We start from the raw sequence: 20,616 nt of genomic DNA, 5'->3' as shown, positions 1-20,616 counted from the left end.
GAAACATGCATCAGAAGACACTACACACTTTAGCTTTCAAACTCTTGCTCTTTCTGTAGCAAAAGTGCCAACATTGACACACATATATACAATCACACACGAGCAGCCACAGCAAGACTGTCTTTGATCTTGGCCTTGTGAAATGAACAGATACCCTGCTGGAAGATGCCATCATTGTCACAGAAGGCATCAGCTGTGAAGGCTTGCAAGTGATTCACCATAATGTTTACCTAGTGCTCAGTCTTCGATTACTACCACAGTTCCCTTTGGAGCCCAATTGAATGTAATCTGTGGCATAATACTGCTCCACTGACCTTTGTCCATAGTGTGTTGCATGTTTCAACCAACTGTTCATCTGGATGACAGCAAATCCGTAGACATCCATTGACTTGTTGTAACAAGAAACTTGATTCATCCAACCAAGCAGCACACTGGCTCACAATTCAATATTGATGGTCTTGTGCCCACTTCAATTGCAAGTGATGTTGTTGTTGGGTCAGCATGAGAACACACAGGAGTCATCTGCTGAAAAGCTCCATGAACAATGTACTCCAAAATGCCCACATCAGCACTGTACTCAGTCATTAGATTCCATCCACCCTGCTTTATAGAGCAGGAAAGCCCTCTACTCCATGTTTAATGATGAAGTATGGATGTCCAACACCTTGTCACCTACTTATTGTCTCACATCCTTCAACTACACATTGTCAGCTGACCAGTTTTACCATTTCTGAGATGCTCTCTTCCAGATGTTGCTCCATACAATCTGTCCTTTGTCAAAGTCACTTATGGCAGTGGATTTCTCCATATGTGGCCCAGTGCATTAGTAGAATGTTTCTCCATTTGTCAATGCTCTGCTTATATACCTTTGTTACTGTAGCACATGTTCACAACATCTGTGGTCATAGCATTTTATCTCATCAGGGTATGAACAGTGGACAATATTCACAAAAATTAACATATTGTCTTTCTGGAGAAAATCAGCAATCAACAACTATTATGTATCACATTTTATTGTGCATCTAATTGTCATATTTTTTAAAATGGAGACTAGTTTCAGTTCCACATGAACCATCTTCAGATCTGGCTACATCATTTACAATAGTAACCTCTCCAGTTTATCAGTAAATCTACATGCCACAACACTTGACAATATAAAATGAATGTTGTTCTGTGATGTACTCATAAATTGTACAGGATACTCTTGTAACCAGATATTCATATAGGACCGAAATAGGCCACATTTTTAAAAATAAATGCAATCTAGATGGAAAAATATCAGTGGTCAATATGTATGAAAAGTGGTCAGTAGAGAAAGTGTTTAGCATTAGCATGTCACAGTGAATGCTGGTAATTCTGAAGATGCTTTTTGTCAGAAACTGGGTCTAGGTACACTGAAATGTTATTGGCGTATTGGAGAACAGCATGTAAATGAAAGGGAAAGTGTCGAATTATGTATGAGAAGGTGACTGTCTCTAAGAAAAAAAAAATATGGCTGCTAACAACAGTGTAAGAGTGTGATTCAGCATTCAGCATTGTTTGTGAGAAAATTAAGTTTCCCGATATGTAAAAGACTTAAAACTAAAATTGCTGGCAGTTCAACTGAGTAAAATAAGATGTATGCTTGATGTAAACAGCAAAATTTTATTCCAGGAAAAAAATTTATCCTGTAACATTAAATAGTGACTACCTTCTACTGTTGTGTATTCAGTGTTAAATACATTGGGGTGGAAAAACAATGAGTATTTGAAGTAATATGAGATAAATAATTTCAGATCATAATTGCACTTAGGAATTTTCCTTCGTGTGAGACGGCATGTGCCAGATTCGTGCTGATTTGAAATTCTATATTTACATATTTTACTGATGAAAGAAATATCCTATATTTAGCTATTCGGAGGCACTGAGCAAACTCAGTGGTGTCAGATGAAAATTTGTGCCAGACCAATAGTCAAACCCAGATTTCTCACTTTACACAAGTGGTCACCTTAACCGCCTTCGCTGTCCAAGCACATATCCCATCTGACCCAAATCTTCATATGCATCACACATATACTTTACCCCTTTATACTTGACTGTTCCCATTGGTTCACAAAATCTTTCATTGATTGTATTGATACTCATTTTTATTGCGATATATTGAGAAGTTTTGAACATTTGCAAGTATCACTATAAAAAAGTACTGTTATCATCAACTGTGGATTTAAAACTACTTGTTCTTTTAAAATTTTCGAGAATAGTAAGGCTGTTCTCATGTAAAACAATCTTTCTCTAATTTAATTACATAATTAGGTCAGAAAAAGGTTATTTTTGAGAGTTTTTGGATGTTTGCAAAACTATATTTTTGAAATTTTTTTGTAAGTTATCAGAATTTTTAATGACTTATTTCATAGCAAATCAGCATTTGCAACTTATAGTTACTGCCAAAGAATAGAGCTTCCCAAATTTTGGTGTATATCAAAGCAAATAAACATACATTTACGAGAATTTTGGAAACTACCAGTGTCCTGTGCATAAACTAATTCATAGTACTGAATTGGCATTTGTGATTTAGTTACAGTAGCAGGTATTGTAACAAACATATTCTGTTACATTTAGCCTTCTCCTTCATAGGAGCATATATTATCTATATTTATCACAAATTAATTCTGTTTTAGAATTTGTTAGTGACCATGATCAACCTCAGAAAGTTTTAGGAAGCTAATATTTTTTAAACGATTTTTTGTTGCCTTAATAGAAATCTCATTTTGCATCTGCTTTAGTTTTAATAGGGAATTAGTAATTGTTTTAGCTCAACAGAGTAAAAGATAGTCAGAAGGCTAAGTAAATGTTATTTGTTCACTACCTTGTAAAACACTGCAGCAGCCACAGTGCAGCCCCACTATGAATGCTGTTGTCAAACACACGATTAGTTAGTTGACATTTATAACTATCTGGAAATTGCCCTGAATACTGTCCAATGATTGGCACCTGCTGCAAATCGGTGTGTTGGAAGAGTTCATGAGAGTCGTGTACCAGTGATGCCAATGATATCTTGAGTACTATCCTCTCATGTGCATCCTGTCTCTTCTGCAGGAAGTGTGGGCACTGTCCTTATTCTTCCTTTTGACTGGTAGTGATATGTCATTAGTAGATCTCAACTTTCTTTACAGGGTATCTGGAGACAAAGGAGGGTGCAGGGAGCTATACTAACCCCATAACCAACAAGTTTGAGGTGCTGTCTTTCACTGAAACTGAAACTGAGCCAGTGGGATTCACTTCATTTATTTTGGACAAACCTGTTCTGCCTGTTGTCAAAAGGAGGTAAATGTAAAAGGTTAGGAATCTATTAATTGTTGGCAGTTCAAATGTATGTCGAATGATTAGGGAAATGGCAGCAAGGGACAGGAAAGGAAACCAGGTGCACTCGTGTGTATACCTTGAGGCCTCATTCAACTTGTTGAAGAGGCCAGTTCATTCCAATGACTGGCAGAGAAGGTTGAGAAGACCAGCCTTTTGCATGGAGTTTCAATGAAGCTCACAATTTGCAGCATTGTCCCCAGAACTGCTTGTGGCCTTTTGGTTTTGAATAGAGTGGAAGGACTGAGTGAAACACCAAAAAAGGGAGGAGGAAACAAAATGAAATTTCATGGATTGAATGGTAGGCAATGTGATCAGAAAACTGAGTCAAATTTACAAAGAACTTGACTGTATTAGCCTACCATCAATAAGACAGTGCAACCCCTGTGGCCCAGTGTGTCAGTTATGATGAGTGTCATAAGAAAGCTGTTCCTCTCATGAGGCAAGCTGGTTTAAACTGTTGTAACTTGTCTTTGATGTTCTGGATACTGGCGCTGGGATGGAGTTGATATCCAAGCTGATTCCACACATATTCTATTGGGATCAGATCTGTTTCAGATCTTGATGGCGACAGAAGTTTTTCAATGTCGCACCAGCAGATCTGTTACACAGCAGGACAAAGCCAAGGCAAGGCAGATCAATACCCCACGTCACAATCAGATGACAAACAGGCAGAAAACTGACATTGTGAATAACAGAGCAAACTCAGAAGAGGTATAGCCTCACCTCATGCGAGCGAGGCACCTGAATCGCAAACCCAGCAACATGACCTCAGCGAGGAGAAGACATAACATCACTGAGACAGCACAGCTTGATTTCATAAGAGAGAGTAAAAGTTTCACAAGAACACCTGTCAGTCTGCTGATATGGTGGAAAGGCAACAAGCTGAAGCCCTGAAAGGCATGCTTGCAAAATAGAGGGGTGATGAAGGATGGGCTCAGAAAAGTAGGCGACATTTGGTCATCACTGGCCAGGCATAACATCATTTCTTCATATTTACAGTATTAAATACCTGGGCTTCTGAACCTTCACATAAATTATGTTGCAGTACACCAGCTACAAGGCCGAACCTATGATGGATTGCTACAGTTTTCCAAAATGACTTCTGACTTTGCAACTGCTCTCTGTCTGTTAGCTGCCAACCTCTCACCACTGATGAGCACTGATAAGAAGACTTGGAGACTCCTATCTCTAGCCTGCTGAACCACACTGATGGCTGATGGTATTCAGAGCACCATCAGCCTGTCACAGTGTTTTGGAGATGCACTAACCGCCACACCCTCGACTAGTACCTGTAAGCAGTCATTGACATCCTCGGCCTTCCTTGGTAGAAGGGCTGTGCTGTTGTTTATCCCCACACTATGCAGATTTGCTGAGAGATTACCCAAGCACACCCCTTTGGCACTGTCCACGAGAGTGCTCTGCAGTATGGACTACATCAGCCAACGGCAAGACCTGCCACCTGCCCAATACCATGTTTACATGGATGCTGCCAGAGTGACATCCTCCAAAGTTTGCAGCAGCATGCTCTAAGACTGTGCACTGCACTGACACAGGCCAAGGTGCTGCCATAAGGAAGAATATACGACTGTAAGAGTAATGTAAAAAGGTCTTGTTCTGTTAATCTTGTGTCATTAGCACCCAGTATGCCAACCAGCCTACTCCACTGCATTCCACACTATGTCTAGTGACAAAGCAAGGGTCCCAACCCAGGCCCCTACAAATAGGAGTCAGAAGTGTATACATTGGCTGCCACTGCCATAGTGCAACTATGTCTGCAGCATCACCATCACTATCTGGACCTCCATCCTGATGCAATGCAGTGTGGTGAGTAAGCATTTTTCCTTTGGCCTTTCTGATTATGTAATTGTTTGTGGCCATGTGGAGTCATAGTCTCAAAGTGTCATTTGTTAAGTCATAGGAAACTGAAGACGTTTATTGTTTAGAGTAAATATCAAGGAAATACATTTAATGCCAGGGAATGCAATTTTTTTAATTTGTGGGGTCACAAGTTGCCATGCATTGAGTCATTACCAACTACGTGTTACATTTGTAGAAGGTTTGGTCACTTGGTGGAAGGCTGATCAGAGCCACAGTTGGGCTATGATCCAGCATAGAAATTAATTTGTTGTATTGCTGTGTGTAATGTAAGTGTAGTTTTCCCATATCTTTCTTATGTAATGGCAGTAATAGAATACAAAAAATCATGAAAACACATGCTGTCACTACAGGTGAAACTGCTTTTACAGAGCAAGTAAGAATGTATGAGGAGCTATGAGCAGCAAAATGAAGATCTGCATAAGCAAGCTGAAATCTTACGTACTGTGGTATAGCAGCTATTATCAGAGAGAGAAGAAACTAAGATCATCCCTCCCCTCCTCTTGATCTGTCGACAGGAAATGTGGTAATGCTTTTTTTTTTTTTTTTTTTTTTTTTTTTCAGGAAAACAATAGGGGATATCACTGTGTTCATTAAAGCTCTATTAGCTAGTGCTGGATTGCGCAATTGGATGAATGAAACATGTTTGCTTATGGCTACCTTGCTGTTAAGGGACAAAGCTAAAACACATGTAATCTCATGAGGTACTTAACAAGGCACAAACATTACAGGAGCTGGCTGATGGTTTCCTCCAGTGCTACTAGATCCAAAATAGTGCAAGATTTTATAGTGAGAAAGATTTTATAGTGAGAAAGTAAGTCTAATGAGTCAGTGGAACCTTTTTTTGTGTAAAATCCAAGAAATAAATGTACAAACATCTGAGCTGTCACAAAGGACAGAAACTGAAGGAGTTACCTTGTGTAAAGCTAAAACCAGGGCTCTAGATGTTTTCTTACATGGTACCCCTGCTGACATGTCATGTAGAGTCAGGATGGGGAATCCATTTGAGCTGGCTGAAACTACCTTATTTTATGTGCTATAAGATGTTACTCAATATAAGACACGCCTTTATTTTAAGCAGTTTTTTAAGAAACAACATTTTTACCATTTTCATTATTAGAGTCCAAAGTTAGAATAAAAAAAGAAGTCTTAGTTTATAAAACTGAACTGACCTTTAAAATCTTTGAAAATTGTCACTTGGACCTCTGGACTTCTTCCACTTCATTGTCATCATTTCCTCTTGATATTTAAGATGGTCTTCACTGCCACTGAGAGTGTTACTTAAGCTTCAGTTCTTGAAAGATATAACAGTAATGTTATCTCTTACTCTGGACCATGACAGTGCTATCCATGACACACTTGTTTGATTGTAGATAACAATGAAAACAATCAGTTAATTGTATAGAAAAAAATCTACTCATCAAGTGGGTCTGAACACACACATTAAAGACAGTGGTAATTGGCAAGCTTTTGGAGCCAATGGCTCCTTCTTCAGGCAGAAGCGTTGAAGGGGAAGAAGGAAGAGGAGTGAAGGAGGGATCTAGGGAAAGGTGTAGATTTTGGGAAAGTCACCCAGAACTGCAGGTCAGAGGAGACTTACCATATGGGATGAGAAGGAAAGTCTTTCCTTCTCATCCCATCTGGTAAGTCTCCCCTGACCTACAGTTCACAGTGACTTTCCTGAAATCTAACCCTTTTCCTAGACCTCTACTGTCCTTTTCCTTCACCCCTCTTCCTTTTTCCCCTTCAACCCTTCTGCCTGAAGAAGAAGCCACTGGCTCCAAAAGCTTGCCAATTACCACTGTCTTTAATGTGTGTATTCTGCCGCCACTTGGTGAGCAGATTTTTTTATCTATGCATTTAAATTGTTTTGTTTGATTGTAGGTCATTTTAAAGCTCCCTATGGCATCAATTCATGTTGGGTCTATCCATCATCGATATGCTCCATTCTCTCGTATACACTTTAAATCGTTTATTTATTGAGATATCAAGAGGTTGCAGTTGGGAAGTAAGTGCTCGCACAATAACAGTAAGCTCTGTATTTCTCTGTCTCAGTTTCTCTTTCACAGAAGTTTTCAAATGACTACTAAACTGTCCTAGCACAAGAAGAGTACTTTTCTTCAATAAAGCACCTTTCATTCTCTCCCACACTCTGTCAATCCATAATTCCATACCAGCCTTGTCCATCCAATCCTTGTCATGTACATGAACAGCCATACCAGTCAGTATCTCAGAATGTTTTGGCATTGTTCTGCACTTGAAAATAATCATTGGATTACCTTTAGTACCATCAGCACAATATGAAAGGACAACAGTTTAGTACATTTTTTCGTGTAAACTTTTAGTTGCAGTTTCAGCACCTTTCATGGCAACAGTTCTGTTTCTCAGCACATCAAATGTCTGAGGAGTTTCATCCATATTTGCTATATGGCTTAGTTCTACATTGGTTTTCTTTTGGCTTAGTTCCACATTGGTTTTCTTTCAGTGTTGAATAATAAAGTGCTTGAAAGATAATATTTTCTCTTCACACTCTTGTGGCATTTTCTGAGACATTTTAGTTTTGGTTTTGCATGCCAAGTCCACAAAGCTTCATAAACCTGTAGCACCAACCAACTCCACCCTTAAAGTCTACTGTAGCACTAGCTTACAAGCATGTTTTTTAATCATTTTTGTATTAATTCCAATGCCATTTTGGTGTCCTTGAATCCATTTCAGCAAGTCATCTTCTGGTATTGATCATTTTGCATTCTGTCCTCTATCTGCACATTTAGTCTTCCTCATTTTCTGCAATTCTTTTTTACTAGCCCACCAATCATGAATGGTTTTTTCTGTTGGTGGAGGATTGAAATGCCGCCCAGTTGCTGTGTTTCCATGTTTTTCTGCATATGTTATTACTTTTGATTTATAGCCCACATCATATGAATATCTTTTATTTTTTTCCATTACAAAACTAGCTACTAACAAAAATATTTTACTGTTACTGATAACACAAATCACTTTCAATTCAAGTTCACTACACCGTAGACTGCAGTACTACAGTGATGCATAATAGGCTAGGCTAGACAAGTGTTATGGGTTTGTGATAGCAGGATGGGGTGGGGGGGAGGGGGGAGAGGGGGAGGCAGTGTTAGCAAGCTTCTGAATCCCCACAACTCACGTTCATTGCATTGGTGCACTGCTGCTGCCACAGTAGTTGAGTCCAATGTTGCCAGATACAGACAGGTTTCCCATGACAGTGAATATATGGCCATTTTTAAGACTGGTAGGACTTTTAAATCCAATGCTACACATTTTTATTTTTATTTCACATATAAGGCACACCCAAATTTTTGAGCCAATTTTCTGAAAAAAAGTGCATCTTACAGTCCATAAAATATGGTAATACGATCACCAAATGGTTGGAAGAAACTGACATTGCTACAAAATGGTGCAATGATCATCAGGTTAGGGTCATCTGCAGAAGCAATGTCACCAACCAGACTGTTATGAGTGTGGTTGAGTTGATCATGAGGCACAAGAGTGCAGTAATAAGAAATAAAGGGAACATCACCATAAAATGCATCCATTCAACACAAATGGGAATTCATCACCCATTGGGAGACATTCCCAGTAGAAGAAAACAGGGCACTTACTTCTGGAGAGATGGAATGTTGCTTGTTATGCTTAGAACAGGGCAATGAAGACTTAGGTCTCCATGATACATGTTACATGGAGTAGATAACAATGATGTGAACTCATTAGTGACCACACAGCTTGACTACAGAATTGAATCTAAGAGTTTTTGAGAATACATGGAAGCATTGCCAATGATGGTGATGGTTATTCTGTAATGCAATTCTCATACTCAATTTCCTTGATAAACATCATGTCAAAATCAATCTTTCACGGTGTACAACTGAACTCAATAGAACTCTGTTTCTGCAACAACTGCAAGTGAGATAATGTTGCAAGGTGCACCAATCATAAATGTGTTGCCAACTGAACTGCAAATACATATATGAAAGCTTTAATTCTATTGGTCCACGTCCAGAAACTAATGGTGGACAGAGCAGTTTACACATGTGTCCATATCAGACATTAAAGTATGCAAACTTACTTTGAAAATAACATGAATTTGTAACACATCCCCTCAGAAGCCATACAAAGTGCATGTAATTGCAGCTCCACTAATTTAAAAGAAAGATAGTTTAAATAAAAGAAAAATACCTCAGACTAATGGTGGGTTAGTAAAACTACACTGAAGGTTAATAGTTCACTTCCAGCAATTTTATTTATGTAGCAGAAGTTAAGGAAAGGAAAAGAAGGAAAATAGTTTTATAATGAAGCAAACAATTTACAATCTGAAGTGCTAAATTCTGTTAGCCTTTAACTGGGGAGAGTGCACACCAATGCAGTGTATCTGTTCATTGTTGGAGAGGTGAGGTGGCATGTTGAGATGATGGCAATGACTCGTGATGTTGCAGACAAAGTTATTACAGTCACTGTCACTCCATTTGTCATATTTCCATAGTGAATTATGCCAGTAAAGTCTCTTCTCAGTAATGCTGTAAAGTCATCTGCAGTGGTGCTTAACAGGCCACTGGGTGAACAGATGTAATTGTTTGGCATCCACCGTCCTGGCCAGCAAAGCTTGCTGTATGGGCTACGTCGGCCGCAAAAAGACTTGCTGCCTGCATGCCGTCATGTTTATGTGTACAGATGCTGCTAGGGTGATGTCCTCCAAAAATTGCTGATATAGTGTCAGCATACTCTGAGGCCACACATTGCAGTGTGACTGGCCAGGGCACCACCACAGAGAAGAATACACATAAATGTTTATTCTGCTGATGTTATATCATTAGCATACAGTGTGCTGATCAGCCTGCTCCACTGTATCTTACACTTTGTCATCTTGACAACAAAAGGGATCTCAACCCAGACCCCTACAGATGATAGAGACGCATCTCATTTGTGGATGAGGCAATGCCCTGTTGATAAATGGCACCGCCATACTATTGTGTGAGAGGTAATGATTGAGAACATAATATGTTCATGACATTCTGTTGTGCCTTCAGAGTTCCCTCATCAGTACAAGCCATGACCTGAAGTCATTTCAGGAGGCTGCCAATACCATGGCACAAGCACATTTCTGTGCCTCCCCAAAACACTGGAACAATGGGACCTCTCCACAGGTTGCTGCCATACTTCCTGATGACAGTCAACCAGGGTAGTACAGAATGGCATTCATTGCTGAACACAGTCATTCATTAGCAGTCCATGCTTCCCAGTCACAGGAGCACTCAAAATGCAGCCGTTTGTGTTGTGATGTTAACTGCAGCCTATGCATGGGATGGTAATACCCTGGTATGGCTGTTTCTAGTTTCTGTCCAACAGTGAAGAATGACATAATGTCATCCATTAGTTATCTTCAGATGGTAGGTGCAGGTGTGAAGGGGCTATGATATGCACAATACAATGATCCTCCTTTGTGATGATCAGACATGGTCAACCAGAATCTTGAAAACACATATGTTTGCCCTTGCATTCCCAAGCAGTCCAACATCCGGCCATTGTCTCATCCAAATGCCTCTCATGCTTGGATATTGCATGATTTGACCAGCTGTCCAAATGGAGACCAACAGTTAGCCCTATTGCAACTCTGTCAGGTGCTGATAATGCTGTATGACACTAATTGTAGCATCTCCATTTCCTTCACAGTGATCATTCAACATCTAATTCTGTTCATGCCCCTTATATACTCCACCAGGCCTGACACCAAGGCTAAATGTAAGGAATACAATGCACTCTGGTGGCTATTTCTCCTGTCAGAGAGAATAACTATGCTGATCATTTACATACCCACCAATAATGTATATCAGTATAAATTTACATTAACAGCTAATTTGTCTTCTGGGCACCTTCAATTTGTTTTGTCAAGCAGTGTGTATCTTAGAAATTGATTTCATTGTTCGTAGATGTGTCTTAGATGGAAAGTGATTCTTAGTAGCACTTGTGGCTCACATACAATGTTGTGGGTAATGACTGGAGTTGTTATGAATGCCAACACTGCTGAGAACAAGGCCTCATACTCACAACAGGTGAATCCCTCTCATCTTGTGTCCTGTGTGACCTGTCTCTCCTTTTTAACCTTCCCCAACTTATCTTCCTCTCTTTCCCAAGGAGAAGCTAGAAGAGTTTAATATGCTTTTATATGTATCTATTGATGGTACTAATTGCTTCATTTGCCGAAGATAAGACTAGCAATCTTGTGTCATAGGTTATTGCTTTCATGTATGAATTTTCATATGGATACTTCTAAATAATGCAACAAGAAATTATATTTCCACTGTCCTGAGGACCCTGGACATGACAATGGCAACAACTTAATTTACTTTTTATAAGAGGTAAATCTCTTGTGACAATACTATTATCTAGCATTCCACTCACCAGTTCAAGCACTGGCAAATCTTCATGTGTGGAGCTCTCTGCCGACAAAAGTACACAGAATAAAAGTGACTACTGGAGGCGAACTGCTGCATTTCATCAGTGGTGTTGCTTTTCTCATGAGGATATCTCAAGAGATGACATTCAGACATGAAACACACCACAATCTCCAAAAAGGACAAAAGCATATTGAATCTGTTATATAGTGAAATAGTGGAGAGAGTACCATGGATATGATACACAAATTGGGGTGGCGGTTATTAAAACAAATGTGATTTTCATTGCAGCATGATCTTCTCATGAAATTTCAATCACAACATTTCTCCTCTGAGTGAAATATTCTTTGGCACCCACCTACATAGGGAAGAATGATCATCATAATAAAATAAGAGATCTCAGAGCTCACACGAAAAGATTTAAATGTTTGTTTATCCTGCACGCTGCTTGATAGTGGAACGGTAGAGAAATAGCTTGAAGGTGGTTTGATGAACCTTCTGCCAGGCACTTACTTGTGAATTGCAAAATAATCATGTAGATGTAGATGTTAATGTAAGAACGCCCTCACTGCCTGCACTAATCAGCTTTTTATGTCTCCATTAGAAAACTATGACTTTCATTTTATCTAATAACTATTCAACATAAGTGATTAATCATTTCTAAAGAAAGTACAGTAAATTCTTGAAAGAGAAATAAATTAATATTTACCATAAATGGATACTGTCCCTCCATAACTTCTGTTCCATTCACAATTCTTGATTCTGGTTCTGGCATTGCTGAACCTAAAATGAAAAATATAAATAATTTCTTTGTATTTTTGCATAAATATTCTAAGTTTTTAGTTCTTAATCATTAACTTCAGTTCCCATCCAGATATTGTCACTGGCATTGAGTACTATTTAACTGTCAGTTTCTCATTAGATATTACTATTCCAGTAATATTTTTTTAGTCAGTCTAGATCTAACATTTCCTCATTTACTTTTTTTTTGTTTTATTTTGGATTCAAGTACCTTTCATTTAACAGAAATAAAATGGCTGTCAGATGAATGGATACATTTATGGTAGATCTAAACTGTTTTCTGAAAATTTTCTTTTATTTTTTTAACGTAGTCTTGAACAGAGTTTATGAGTGTTGTATCCTAAATTCCTGTAAGTGTATAACTGCATCTCATAGCATATAGCATAAAATAAGTTAAATATATTGATTACATACACTATCTGACAGAAATTGTGAAGCACCCAGAGGAGAAGAAGGAAATGAAGTGAAACTTAATGGAGTCAGAGGGCACGTGGTATTATTTTGGTGGTTACAAAATCAAGTCAAGTTAAAAAGAATGTGGCAGTATGAGCTCACTTAACAGTATGATGTTGCTTCACCTGTGACCTGGATGGATGTACCTATTCCACTGGGAAACCGTATCCTTTGGTGAAGCAAGCTAGCCCAAAACTGTTGTAACTGGTCCTTGATACACTGTAATCTGGGGCTAAGACAGAGTTAATATTTGAGGTGGTTCCACACATATTCTATTGGAACAAATCTGGGAATCTTGCTTGACGTAGGAGTACCTCAATATCATGCTGGCAGTTCATAGAGACATGTGGCATGTGTTGATGAGCATTATCATGTTGAAAAATGGCACCGAGATACTGTCGCGTGAGGGGTAGCACAGGACAACAACAGATGTCCATAAGATACCACTGTGTCATCATATTTCCCTCAACCCTCAATCGCTAGCTGCCACGACATTAAGTCATACCCAATAGCTTCCCTCACCATGATGCCTGGAGTAACTCTGCTGTTCCTCTCCTAAACACTGGAAGAACAGGACCTCTCCCCACCATACTCACTGGCAGTGGTCATTTGGGGTAGTGCAGAACTGTGACACCATTCATCAGCAGTTCATGCTTCCCTTTCATGGCACCACTCCAAATAAATCTGCTTATGTTGTTGTGTTAATGGCAGCCAATGCTTAGGACACTAATTACCTAGTCTGGCTGCTGTTAGTCTCCTACCAATGGTGTGGAATAACAGGGAATGTAGTATGGAGTCCAGTACTTGTTCTCAGACAGCAGATGTGTATATGATGAGGTCATCCCATCTGGTGGCCAGATGTCTTTGACTAGAAACTTACAATCAGCATGTCTGCCCCATGTTCCCATACAGTCCAACAATCAGCCACTGGCACATATAAATGCCACAAAAATCTGGATATTGCATGGTTTGATCAGCTGGCCAAATGGAGACCCACAATGAGGCACCTTTCAAATACTGCCAGGTGCTCACTTTGCTATCTTACATGCATCTCTGCAGTATTTACAGTGATCACTCAACATCTGACACTATTCGTGCCTATTATATACCTTACCATATCTTTAACAGCACTAAACACAGAGGATTGTAACTCATCATTTACATACCCAGTGACAGTGATTATATGCATAAAGTTACATTGACATCTGACCTTGTCTTCTGGATGCTTCCCTTTATTTGTCGTCCATTGTATTAAAGAATTTAAGTTTATTGACATTTTGCATTGAATAATATTTCCCATTGCTTTTTTGCATTTTTCTTTTTCTAGACACTTAAGTTTGTTGTTTAGAATGGTTTATTCTAAAAAATTTTATACTTACACAATTGAATTAGTGCCCTGTTCTTGGTAATAAGCTGAATAATTTCAAATGTGTATGTTTATGGCTATTGATTGCGTGTGTGAGAAAGTCTTGAATATATATTTTGTGCATGCAAGATTTAAAGATGATATCATGTCAGTAAATTGTTCAGTAGAAATTGATAATGATTTAATCTTCTATGCATACATTGAGACAAAAATGTCATTCAGGATATTAGACTGTGCACAGTAATGCACTCACTTCACCTGTTTTTGGAGAAACCTGTTTTGCCCAGTGTCAGGAGGAGAGAAACACAAAAGGGTAGGGGTCTATTAATTGTTGGCAGTCAAAATGTACAGTGAACAATGGCACCCCTTAGGAAAATGGCTGGGAAGGACAGGAAAGGACACCAGGTGCACTCAGTGTGTATGCCTGGGGGGCCTTATCCAGTATGTTGAAGAGGCTATTCTGGCAGCCATTGAGGGAACAGGGTGCAGCCAACTGCAGATTGTGGCAAACATTTGAACAAATCATGCTTGTTGTGTGGGCTCTGAGAACATTCTTGGATCTTTCCAGTGACTGGCAGAAAACCCTGAGAAGACCAGTTTGCACATGGAGTGCTGCCAATGAAGCTCACAATTTGCAGTATCGACCCCAGAATTGATCTTGGTCTTTGGTTTGCTCATCTCAGAACCAGAGACTTTGAAGGTTCTGTGACAAGCTTGCCTGTGATTTCTTGACTTGGACCATTGGGTTGAGAACTGTAGGGTCCCCCTAAATATTTCAGGTGTACACTACACATCAGGGACTGGTATTCATGTAGCTCATTGTATGTGGGGTGCACACAAGGTCCTTTAGATTATGTAACTCTCCATTCAATCCAGATAATGGTAGCTGTAGGAACTAAAGCTGCACGTGAGACTGTTGGGCAAGACTCAGTATCAGGGGTGGGCATAAAATGATAATTGGACCTTCTGTTGCCCATCGAATCACATCCTGATGTAACCATAAACTACAGAGGTAACCTCAGTTCACTTGTATGTACGTTCACCAATCATACTATAATCATCGAACAATTGATTGAGAAATTGCAGTTTTGTTAGAGGTGGGCTTGATAAGACATCCTGTGAAACTTTACTAAATGCCTTCTCTGAAAACTACCTAGAAAAGATAGGAACCCCATTTATGATGGAAATATATTGGATTTAATGGCAACAAATAGACCTGACACCTTTGAGGATATCCACACTGAAACTGGCATCAGTGACCATGACGCAGTTGTGGCAACAATGATTACCAAAGTGCAAAGGACAACTAAAACAAGCAGAAACAATACCAGAGAAGGAAAGTTGCTACTCACCATATAGTGGAGATGCTAGTCGTGATAGGCACAATAAAAAGATTCACACAATGAAAAAATGATATATATGTTCAGTAAACTAGATAAAAAATCAGTAGTGTCGTATGTCAATGAAGAACTTGAAACTTTTGCCGGCTGGAGTGGCCGAGTGGTTTTAGGCGCTCCAGTCTGGAACCGCACGACCGCTACGGTCGCAGGTTCAAATCCTGCCACAAGCATGGATGTGTGTGATGTCCTTAGGTTAGTCAGATTTAAATAGTTCTAAGGGACTGATGACCTCAGATGTTAAGTCCCATAGTGCTCAGAGCCATTTGAACCATTTGAACTTGAAACTTTAAGCATGGGGCAGGAACATGTAGAACAACTCTGGCTCAGGTGTAAAAGAATAGTTGACCATATGCTGGATCAGTACAACAGTTCATAATGGAAGGGAACCTCCATGGTATACAGTCACTGTAAAGAAACTTCTAAAGAAACAGAGATTACTGCATTATGGGTGTAAAACAAAGTGTAGGGCTATACACAGGGAGGTGCTGAATGAAACACATTTGGTTGTCAAGAGAGAAATGTGTGATGCCTTCAGTGACTACCTTAGCAGAATGTTGTCAAGTGATTTTCACAGAATGAAAAAAAAAAGTCAGCTGTATGGAAAGGCTGTTAGTGGCACCAAGGTTAGTGTCCAGTCGTTAGCAAACAAGACAGGAACTGAAATTTAGGGTAGCAAAGCAAAAGCTGAAATACTTAATTCCATTTTCAAGTGTTCATTTACAAAGGAAAACCCAGGATAATTGCCCCAGTTTAATCATTATACCACTGAAACAATGAATGAAATAGATATTAATGTCAGTGGTGTTGAGAAACAACAGAAATCATTTAAACTGAACAAAGCTCCAGGCCCCAATGGAATCCCTGTCAGACTCTGTTCTGAATTTGTAGCTGAGTTAGCCTTCTTCCAAATATAATCTGTTGTAGATCCTTCAAACATAAAACCATGCCCAGCTCTTGAAAAAAGCCACAGATCACACCCATCTACAAGAAGTGATCCACAAAACTGCCATCCAATATCCTTGACATCAGTTTGTTGTAGAGTCTTAGAACAAATTCTGAGCTCAAACATGATGGGGTGTCTTGAACAGTATGACCTCCTCAGTACCAGTAAACATAGATCTTGAAAACATCGATCATGTGAAACCCAACCGCACTTTTCTCACTTGACATATTGAAAGCTGTAGATCAGGGCAATCAGGTAGATGCAGTATTTCTTGATTTCTGGAAAGAATTTGACTCAGTACCACACCTACACCTATTGTCAAAAGTACAATCTTATCAGGTATCAAGTGAAGTTTGTGACTGGATTGACGACTTTTTTGTAGGGAGGACACAGCATTTCATCTTGGATGGAGAGTGGTTGTGCCCCAGGGAAGTGAGTTGGGACTCTTGCTGTTCATATTGCATTTTAATGACCTTGCAGACAATATTAATAGTAAATTCAGGTGTTTTGCAGATGTAGTTATCTATAATGTAGTACTAATTGAAATTCCCCCCATAAATATTCAGTCAGATCTGAATAATATTTCAAAATGGTGCAGAAATTGGCAACTTGCTCCAAATGTTCAGAAATGTAAAATTTTTCGCCTCACAAAATGAGAAAATATAATATAACATCCTGTGACTACTGTTGAAATCAGCCGACTCATACAAATACCTAAGTGTAACACTTTGTAGGGATATGAAATGGAATGATCATATAGACTCAGTTGTGCATAAAGCAGGTGGTAGACATTGGTTTATTGGTAAAATACTGGGGAAGTGCAATCAGTTCACAAAAGAGACTTCTTGCAAATTACTCATGCAACCAGCTCTATAATACTGCTCAAGTGTGTGGAACCCGTATCAAATAGGACTAACAGGGGATATTGCACGTATTCAGAGGAGGGCAGTACGAATGTTTACAGGTTTGTTTAATCCATGGGAGAGTGTCATAGACATATTGAAGGAACTGTACTGGAAGACTCTTATAGACGTAAACTATCCCAAGAAAATCTATTAAAAATGTTTCAAGAGCCGGCTTTAACTGCCTACTCTAGGAATATACAAGAACACCCTACATATAACTCACATAGGGCTATGAGGATAAGATTAAAATAATTACTGCGCACAGAGGCATTCAAACAATCATTCTTCCAATGCTTCGTTCTTGAATGGAACAGAAAAAAAAACCTAATAACTGGTACAATGGCACATAACCTCTGCCATGCACCTCACAGTGATTTGCAGAATACAGGTGTAGATGTAGATGTAGTGAATGCAATGTATGTGTGGGTTCCCTTTTGTGACTGTTGAGTCCAAGCGAGAGAACTAGAGCTTGTGACTCTGGCCCAAAAACATGTGACTGTCAAGCAACTGCAGTTGCAGAGTTTCGTGCTGGAATAAAAGAAAGTTCTGCAGAATCTCTTCTTCATGATCTTCCTGCAGCAAAAAGGTTTGCCCAGAACTTGAAATCCACCATAGAATCACTCACCATGGAAATTTCTAGTGAAGGCAATGAGACTAAGAGCTGTTACATTGTGCCCAAAATTACCTCTTGGGTGAACCAAACTCATTAAAAGCCTACAGCTTTTGTGTCTATAAAAATAATTTCAAAGAACTTATGGACAAACAGAATAGAGATATGGAAAGTGAAGCACTGGAAAAATCAAATGTTTCAATTGATGCAGTGAATCTTCACTTCAAAATTCCAGAAGTGCAAAATAACAACACAAAGTTGGATAGCAGAAATAGACCTACATGTAACAAGTGCAGTGCCATGAGAGATAAAAAGGAAACTTTCTGCTTATCTCTGACTGACATTAATGCTGATATTTGACAGAAACTAAGTGAAATGAACTTCAATGTGACATCCTTCATAAAACCAGGTGCACCTATGTGTGAGGTAATTAAAAGGAACACAGTCTGAACAGTCCTTGATGGCCCAATCATATGGACCAGCTGCCACATCATCCTCAGCTCTTAGGTGTCACTGGATGTGGATACAAAGGGGCATGTCATCAGCACATCACTCTCCCAGTCGTTGTCCATTTTTATGACTGGTCCCACTACTTCTTAATCAAGTAGCTCCTCAACTGGTCTCACAAGGGCTGAGTGCAGTCTGCTTGCCAACAGTACTCAGCGGATCCAGGCAAGTGATAGCAAAGCCCGATAGTGCTTAACTTCAGTGATTTGGCAGGAAACCAGTATTACCACTGTGGCAAGGCCGCTGGCATGAGGTAATAAAAGACTACAAAAAACTATCAAGTTACTAACAGAAAATGATATTATCTTAACTGGATGATCTAATGATCTGTATCATAACAATGCAAAACAGGCTAGCAGAGAAACAGTGAAAGCCCTCAACAGTCTACCACATGTAAATGTCATTCTCTCCAGTCTACCTACACACTATGATTTAATTCCTACTTCATGTGTCAACAAAGACATTGAAAGCACTAATAGAAAACTTCCGACAGTATGTAATGCATTTTCAACTACAAGTTTTCTTGAATTGCTTGGCTGTGGAGGACCACATTTCACCAAGCATGATATGCACTTAAACACCTCAGGTAAAAGATTTCTATGTCAGGAAATAAGAGAACAGATCAGCAATTTAAATAAGAGAAACAATCATCATAATTTCCTAAATATGGAATTACAAGGAGAGCCTAAAACACCTTCTTATGCTGATAATGTGACAGAGAAAAATGTTTCACCTACTGACCAACAAGTGGAAACAAAAGATTCATTTAAAATTACCTCATCTGCTATAGTTTTGATTTTACCATTAAAGATAACAACATCTGTAGAAGAAGATGGAACATCATTTGCAAAAGAGGAACTATCAACCACAGAAACACTAGTATATCCAGCATCAACAGCACTAGCAGTGCATCCATCAGCAGTAGGTCTTTTAACAGCTGCTGGGGCAGCACAAGAACAAATGGGAAGAAGCACAGGGAGCAGGAAGCCCACACAAAAGGGCTAAAACTTTTGGTACCCAGAGGTAGGAAAGAGACCAATATAACAAACAGAGCAATAGATTCAAAAAATTCATTTTAAAAATACTGCATCAAACTAAGCATCTAACAAATCAGAAGAATTTGAAGTTTTATTAGCTGCTGAAGTACCCAGTGTTTTCTTAATGAGATAGCATGATTCAGAGGAGAGTGAATTAAAAGTTTTCAGTCTAATAGGGTACAAAATGTGGCATATTATTGCAGAACTGAACATACAAGATTCTCTCCAAGGCATTTTGTACAAGGGCAGAAGATCAACTGGACAGTCAACTGGGAGAAAATCAGGGAGGCTTCAGGAAAACCAGATCCTGTGCTAAACAGATTCTCAACCTTAAAATGGTACTGCATACCTTTGTTGATTTCAAGAAGGCCTATGACTCTATTGATAGAGAAATGCTTAACAAAATACCCCAGGAATTAGCACTAGGGAACAAAGCCCGCAGACTCATTCTAGAAACCTTGACATACACCCATTCAAAGGTCACATTTAGAGGTAAGATCTCAAAAAGCTTCGAGATAAAAACTGGAGTGAGACAAGGGGATGGACTCTCCCCTCTTCAACTGTGTCCTTGAAAAGGTTGTGAGAGAATGGCGCAAAGAACTGACCAATTTGGGTGTCCAGAGTGGTGTCTACTTGGGCCGTAAGAACAGAGGACCGATTGTAGATTGCCTGGCTTTTGCAGATGACATGGCACTGATTGCTGGTTCCCTTGGAATGGCAACAATGCAGGTAAACTGCCTCAGAAAACGGGCAGCCAAAGTGGGTCTTCAAGTGTCACTGGTAAAAACAGAGTTCTTCACCAACATCAAAGAAGCTAACAAAGAGATGTTACTAGATCAGGGAAAGATCAAAAGGACTGAGAAATTTAAGTATCTCAGCAAATGGATTGAACCCAACTTACCAGAAAAAAACGTCATTATTCATGAGAGTCAACAAGTTGGAACTAGCCTATCAACTG

General features: G+C 39.2%; 1 protein-coding gene across 1 annotated transcript in view; it reads right to left on the bottom strand.

Annotated features, from left to right (window-relative positions):
* The window catches only part of LOC124612846 (chymotrypsin-1-like), a 186,831-nt gene that overhangs the window by 133,900 nt on the left and 32,315 nt on the right, over positions 1 to 20,616 (bottom strand). Inside the window, exon 2 of the mRNA XM_047141274.1 lies at positions 12,346 to 12,419. Coding sequence (XP_046997230.1) covers positions 12,346 to 12,419 — 74 coding nt within the window. The remainder of the gene's footprint in view (positions 1 to 12,345; positions 12,420 to 20,616) is intronic.

Source organism: Schistocerca americana, chromosome 4 (assembly GCF_021461395.2).
Source record: "Schistocerca americana isolate TAMUIC-IGC-003095 chromosome 4, iqSchAmer2.1, whole genome shotgun sequence".
Taxonomy (NCBI): domain Eukaryota; kingdom Metazoa; phylum Arthropoda; class Insecta; order Orthoptera; family Acrididae; genus Schistocerca; species Schistocerca americana.
The sequence above is the reverse complement of the archived record's forward strand: the minus strand, read 5'-3'. Positions and strand labels throughout refer to the sequence as shown.